The 7,559-nt window shown below is 36.9% G+C and overlaps 1 protein-coding gene across 1 annotated transcript; it reads right to left on the reverse strand.

The window, feature by feature from the left end:
- Window positions 1–550: 550 nt before the first annotated feature.
- On the reverse strand, window positions 551–7,127 carry LOC140764517 (nuclear transport factor 2B-like). Its single transcript, XM_073103118.1, has 2 exons — window positions 6,729–7,127; window positions 551–878 (listed from the first exon to the last, which is right to left on the reverse strand). Exons 1-2 carry the CDS (start codon window positions 7,023–7,025, stop codon window positions 804–806), a joined length of 372 nt encoding a protein of 123 aa, XP_072959219.1. The 5' UTR covers window positions 7,026–7,127; the 3' UTR covers window positions 551–803.
- Between the last annotated feature and the right edge of the window lie 432 nt (window positions 7,128–7,559).

Genomic DNA, 7,559 nt, shown 5'->3' on the forward strand with positions numbered 1-7,559 from the left:
AGCTCGACTTTAGAAATAAAAGCACTGGACTGCTACCTTGGTGGATATGCAGACTACTTTTGGAGGTTTGCTTTTCCTGGACCACCATATGCCAGGGACTTTCACATGCTGGAGATTTATGACTCTGGCTTCAGCTAATAAGACACAGTTTGGTGAGCCATCTCAATTGCCTCGTAGATTCTTATCCAAGGCCCTGAATCATTTCATCATGCCAATTGAGTCGCTAGACTACAACTCCATAGTCTAAAACCTAATTGATAGGGTAAGCCTGCACTGTTAGAACAGTCGCAATGCTGTAGATATATCCTGTCAAGTGGTACAAGAGTTGCATCCCTTGAAAATTTTGAAATAGGAAGAAGAATGCCTTACCAAAGCATCAAATGCCAATCAATGCAAACAAAACCCATAAGACTGCAGATATCTGGTTAAGAGGTTATAACTCTACAGTCTAGTTGGCATCAAAGAGCTTGTGCAGTCGAGTGAAATCGATCCACAGGCTTGATGTCTCCTTTCTGCCGAAATCAATTCAAGATTCACTGAAATCAATCACTTGGAATAAAGCAGAGCATTACACCTCCACAAAACATCGAGAGGATATATATTAGAAACAATCAGGGTTCCAACTCCCACGGGTCTCTAACAGAGGATTTACCGTCCTTTAGCAACCATTCCGGTCAACCAAAACAGATATAGGACAACCAAAAAACGAAATAGCAACCATCAATCCATTATGAATCCCGACAGAGAAATAGTCCGTCAACTGCCGTTATGATCATTACCTTCAAGCTGGCTTCACAGGCTCCTCAAGCATAATTAAGACGGAATATGTCATTCAGCACGTAAAAGCTTCCCTGAGGTGTTGGCATCAAATGGAACATCTATGGCAAAACAAAAAAAACGACTCATTTAGCAGTCATCATCATGTAAGTTCACAGATAACAAAAGAAAATACATTGATACATACCAGTTCATAGATGACAAAAGAAAATACATCGATACATACCAAAAGCAATATGTTGCGTGTGTGTGTGTGTGTATTATATAAAACAGGCACAGTAACAAATTGTACTCCTTCATTTTCAACATGAGTACAAAGAAAGAGAACAGAAAAAGGAGAGTTGAAAGAGTAAAACCATCATTAGAAAACTAACCGGTCGAGAGATAAAAATGTAACAATATTAAAGCCTTGTTGCCTCAAATGTTGATTTATCGATTGTTTAACAAGTGTATAGACATTGGTGGAAGTTATTGGAGGCCATGGTTCAATTAATACAAGGAAAACTTTTCTACGATCACAAAAGACAAGGATCATATACATTAGCCAATGGCATACAGAAATGAAATAGGACAAAAGAAAATCATGGCGCCGATTGTAATGGAAAGAAAGGAAAAAGGGAAGTGAAGAATAATTCTCTTTTGCTGAAAAAGCAACCAAGAATTTTAACTCAAAATCAAACAGTTATAGACAAGAAAACAGACTATAATGGGTACATATTACTAGCAAAGATAGGCCTCTCCTAGGGGGTGTTTGGTTAGGGAGAATGCTACTCAATAAATATTATGAGAGAAGTACAATTATGAGAGTGAAGGTTGTTGGAGAAATAGTTTGATCTATTTTTCATATCCACTCTTCCAAATTAGAATAAATTGTAGACTAATACCTGAAAGTCCATTCTCTCCAAGCCTCTCCTAGGGGGTGTTTGGTTAGGGAGAATGCTACTCCATAAATATTATGGGAGAAGTACAATTATGAGAGCGAAGGTGGTTGGAGAAATAGTTTGATCTATTTTTCATATCCAATCTTTCTCTCCAAACCTCTCCTAGGGGGTGTTTGGTTAGGGAGAATGCTACTCCATAATATTATGGGAGAAGTACAATTATGAGAGTGAAGGTGGTTGGAGAAATAGTTTGATCTATTTTTCATATCCACTCTTCCAAATTTAGATAACTTGTCTGTGATTTGCATACTGAGGATTTGGTTAACTGCAGAGAAAGCAAAAATAATCCCTAAAGCAAACATGTAAAAATGTAAGTATTCAGGCAAAGAAAACAAATATTACTAAAAAAAGGAAAATTGTGGTGAACGCAGTAGCAGAGGATGATATCAGCAAAAGAGAAGTTTCTGCATTTCATTGAAGATAAAGACTTGGTAGGTTGGAAGAAGTTGCAGATGATAAAGACAAACTTCAATATTGAGGAATAAAAGACGATTGAGGAAAAAAAAAAGAATTAAAACTGTGCAGAACAACACATGTACAATCAAATAAAAAAGTGTGGAGTTGGGAGAATCAGTTATAAGTAAACAAACACACATATACTGACTTCATGTACTAGGCAAGGAACACCAGGGCACAAGGAAATATTGAGGAATAAAAGACAATTGAGGAAAAAAGAAAAGGAACTGAAACTGTGCAGAACAACACATGTAAAGTCAAATAAAAAAGTGCGGAGTTGGGAGAATCAAAGTAAACATACACACATATACTGACTTCATGTACTAGGCAAGGATCACCAGGGCACAAGGAAATATACACATATGCTGATATTCAACAGAGAGCTAAGGAGAGAAAGACTAAGAGTGTTTGGTTATTGGGAAGTGAAAAAAAAAGTGATAATTCTCTGAGAGTCAAACAATTTATGATGTTAGGACGAAGAAAGTGGAGTGACAAGCAAGTTTCTCAATTTTCCTCAAATCACATAATTTCCTTATTTTCGTTCATTCCACCTCCCCTTCTGAAGGGAAAAATGGCACTTCATCTTTTTATATACTATAATTACCCACTTTGACCAAACACTTCTAATTTTCATCAAACACTAATAAGTCATAATTAGTTCTCATTAGAAGCGACTTTACTAGAAATTTGCACTATTTTTTCCCCTACTTTTTATCAACCAAATATCCTACTTGAGAGAGAGAACAATACATTTGGTGCCTAAAAGGGCTATGCAGCAATCACCATGGTATAGAAGTAGGGAGGGGTTATGAAAGATAAGAAGAAATAGAGCAATTTGACCTGAAAAAATATTAATATGACACCTTCATGTTGCTACACAGTCTCATTAGTTGTCACTCAAACTTCCCTAAAAATAATTTTGAGACTACATGAGGTTGAGATATTGCAGTTAACATCAGCCTATGAAGCACGGACACAGACACGACACGAACAAGGCAATACGGCAAATCTTAAAAAAAAAAAGATACAAACACGATAAGGATATGACAATAAATAAATAAATAAAATATATATATACATGTAAAATCAACCTATAATTAAAAATACATAAATTACACTATATCATGGTCATCACTAACTTACAGTGTTTGAATCAAATAAAACTAAAATATAAATTTTAAATTGTTGTCACTGCTCACTGCTGTATAAATTATTAAAAAAAGAACCCACCTACCTACAAATCAAAATAAAAACCCACCTACCCACTCCTCCTCTTTCCTCAACTCAACCAGAGAGAGACCTCGATGGGAGTAAGAAGCATCGACATTGGGAAAGGAGCTCATCGTCGAGAGAGGAGAAGCTCATTGGGAGCGTCGTTAAGGGAGGAGGAGATTTGAGCTAGGTTGCAATTTGGAATCTTTTTTTTTTTTTAGCGTTTGAGTTTTCCATTTTTTTTTAATTATCAAATGCTTGGCGGCGTGTCAACGAGGTGATAATGTCCCCAGCGTGTCAAACACAACCATGGCACCCATTTTGCCATGTCCATGCTTTGGAGACATCAGCCCTCACAATCTCCTATCTAGGAAGGTGACTAGACTAATTGACATACAAGCCACTCAAATATTAACCATTTCAAGTGGTTGTCACTACATGTTTGGACAAGCAAATAATGTAAATGTAGATACGAGGTTGTCAACTATTATTAGTATTAAGAATTTACATATGAAGTTTCAGAATGGAGTGAGAGTAAAGCTTGCTCCTCTCATCCAAGAGGTCATGAGCTCATGTTTTAGAAACAGCCCCCTCAAGGATGACGGTTAGGCTGCATAAATTTTCCCTTAGTAGACCCTATGTAGATGGGAGCATCATGAACACACCCCATTTTTCAAATTTTAGAATGGCAACTAGATTAATTTTCACATGGTTGAGGAAATGAACAAATTTTAAATCATATACGTCAGCTTATTGGCATACAAGCATAAATAAGGGTGTTTCAATGCATGAGGCTTCCGACTGTGCAGGTTATAGAGAGGAGAGACATTTGAAACCTTGCTCTTATTTCTAAGGAAACTATTTACAAGTCTTGCACCGATGTCCCCTTTGGATCTAAGGTGGAAACGTAAACATCTAAATAGCAAAGTAACAACTGCTTAAGAAATTAATCAAATAATTAGCAATAGATTCTACAATTTTGCTTCAAGCGGTCAAGGCAACTGAAAACTACTAAAATTTAATGCAAGACCAACACAAACTTTGAGCTGCATATCTAGAGGACCTATTATCTCATATTTCATTAAAACTGTCACTTCAAAATTTTGAGATTTATGTTCTCCATATATAGTATATCCTATATTACCTATAACACCATATTCACCCACCCTTTTATGAATTATGACAATAGGTGAAACCAAATTTTGTATTTTATCACAACTAGGTGTGACTTCGAGTTCCTTGCATTGATGTGGACCACCTAGGAATGCTAATTTAGGTAGTGAGCATCGAGTTTCTGTCCATGACTTTCATTTACATAAATAAAAAATGCAAATAGAATTTTCTTTTCCTAGGAACTTCAAAGTTTTTGTCATTTTCTTAGCTAATGTTCTATTTTTCCCTCTACAGACATCTGATTCCTCACCAACATATTTTGTTCATTACATATCAGTATATCACTAATCCAAATCTCAGACCCAACAGGCTTATTTTGGTGAACAAAGGCTAGAACACATTAGGAAATGTGTCGCACATTCTCACTAGTCATGGAGAACCAAAACACATGGTAGTTAATGATCTTATTAAGGCATCAAATTATAGGCCCATTTCAAAATTGTTATCTCATATTCCTCCGTATTCTCATGAGTAGGATGTAGTGTTTTAAACTAATAAGGAGCCATCATAGGAAAGGTGTGTCCTCAAGTCCTCCTAACAGACTATATAGGTTACACATCACAGGATTCAACTGCTAGTGCAAATGGATAGGTGGTAAGTTTCGTATCCCAAAACACACTATTACTTGTGTACAACCTTAGTTAATTATATACATGTCTAGAGCACATTCTAAGTAGATTATATGAGTCAAGTTGAAAGTCCTCTAAAAACAATTCAGCAGGTTTCTCAGAGAGTGGTCGACTGGACTATAGTGGTCAATTGAGACACCCAAAACTCACATAAACAATTTCCAAGTTGAGACAGCCCTTAAACTAGGAACACTATGCATGCAGATTTATTTCAAAGACAAGAAGAGGAGCACCAACATGAAGCAACAAACAGTTCAAACTACAAAAGCAAGCATAAAAAAAAATTTAAGAAAAGGGCAAGATAGGATATATATAATAGTGCTAAGCCAGAAAAAAAAAATCTTACAATCTGTTTTCCATGGAAAAAAAATAGATGAGATGTGCATCTAACTTATTTTTCTCCAACTCAATGGCCAAAAGTTCTTCCATCCACATTTAAATGGCAACCATACAAGTGTTATATTGTCCCATCATATTTTATGTCATATAAGGCCATCGGGGGCTCTTATATCTGCTTATAGTAGGTAATCGTTTTCACAATTTTTGTTTCCTCAGCATATATAATCACTAAGTCTTTAGCCCCAAACATTTGAGGTCCTTGCCAAATTCTTAGCAAGTTAAGAAGAAAACTCAGTCGTTTTACAAAATGCAAATAAAAATACAGACATAATATGTATTCCGACATACTTATTTAACACTGCTGAACAATAACTTCAAATTCTCTCATGTCACTAAACTTCAGTACAGTGAAGAAAAAAAAACACTGTTAAAAAAAAAGATTACCAACTAACAGAACTGGATAAATTGATCGATAACACAACGTTAACAAACACATCACAGAATTAATTTAATCCAAATATGATATTTGATCATATGTATTTATATTTCGTAGACCCTATTACATTTTATCCCAATTAGTTCACAAGTAAACTACATAAATAAATCCTGTATCGTACACGTTCAAGATAGCCTAACGCTCGCCAGCATAGATTGTCAAGGAAAGAATTTACAGTAAAACCATGAAAGCAGACCAAATGGATACTACATCATCCCTTACTTTCCTAGTGAGGGACCAAAACATCAGCTGTAAAGTAAGTCAACGATTCGAAAGAAAGGGCTATTAAACCAAAAAGTAGCAACTAAATTAATGAGTCGATCATACAATAAGTCACAGATTGGAAAGAAAGAAAATACACGAGAGAAAATTTGATTCAGACCACACGATCTTCCTCGAAAAATCACATCTTACAATGGGAAAACCCTAGATCGACCGGTCGATCAACAGCACAAGAAAGTACTCAATCTAGACTTACTTGTTTACCAAAGAAAGGAGCAGCAAAAAGAATACTAGATCCACCGTCCGATCAAGACGGAGATGAGACGGATCGTCCAAGAAAGTCAAAATATTCCAGTCAGATCTTTAATTAGGTCAAAATCCAGATAACTTTAGTAAGAGATAGTTAATTCAACCATACACAAAACCCTAGATCCACCAACGGATCAAGAGAGATCAGAAGAGGGAGTGGGATCGGGATCCGACCTGGCTAAACTTGAGGGGGTGGTGCTCCCCGGCGAGCGCGAGCGATCCACTGACGAAGACGAGCATGCCGCCCTGGGGACCGGAGGGCTGGCAATCGACGGTGGAAATGGAATGGAGGCACTGATCGAAGGGGAGTGAGGTCAACTTCCCCACGATCGCCTGCGGACCTTGAAGCTTCTGGCCCTCGAAGGTCAGCATCGATCCGTCCTGGTAGAGACCTGCGAGGCCGGCGCGGTTGGCGTCGAAGGTGCGGTAGTAATGCTCGACGAACGCCTTCGCCACCGCGTCCGGATCCATTGCTCAAGGATCGAGTCGATCTATCTGGCGGTAATGGATCGGTGAAGAGGAGGAGAGAGAGGAGAGGTGAGAGCAGGAGAGAGGGGTATATATTGGAAAGGCAGTATAATACAACGAAGATCTGCGGCAGATGTTTGGGAACGTGGCTGGTGAACGGCGTAAACGCCACTCTATTTAGAATAATTCTGCCGAAATTATATTTGACACCCTAACTTTTCATGAATTTACGCTGCACTTCCTATCTCTCTTTTTTTTAATTAATTTCTTTTAGCAACTTCATTTGATAAAAATAGGGCGAATAATCCTATAATTTAGCAAATATTAACAGTACAAATAGAGACAAAAAAAGAGAAGACAAATCATTGCTAGTTTGATCGACTTAAGAGATAAGAGGAAAAGATAAAAAAATTAATTTATTCTTTGCTCTAATAACATATTACATCTCCTTCTCTGCTAAATTCTAATCAAGCCAATGACTCAAAATATATTGAACCAACAAAAAACTAAATAGTTAATCTATATCGTCTAATCATT

Source organism: Typha angustifolia, chromosome 1 (assembly GCF_048772165.1).
Source record: "Typha angustifolia cultivar Huaian chromosome 1, ASM4877216v1, whole genome shotgun sequence".
NCBI lineage: Eukaryota > Viridiplantae > Streptophyta > Magnoliopsida > Poales > Typhaceae > Typha > Typha angustifolia.

Coding starts and splice junctions, on each gene's coding strand:
- LOC140764517 (XM_073103118.1), bottom strand. CDS start 7,025: ATGGATCCGGACGCGGTGGCGAAGGCGTTCGTCGAGCATTACTACCGC. Junction 879..6,728: donor ACCCCCTCAAGTTTAGCCAG/GTCGGATCCCGA, acceptor GTTTTGCCATAG/ATGTTCCATTTGATGCCAAC.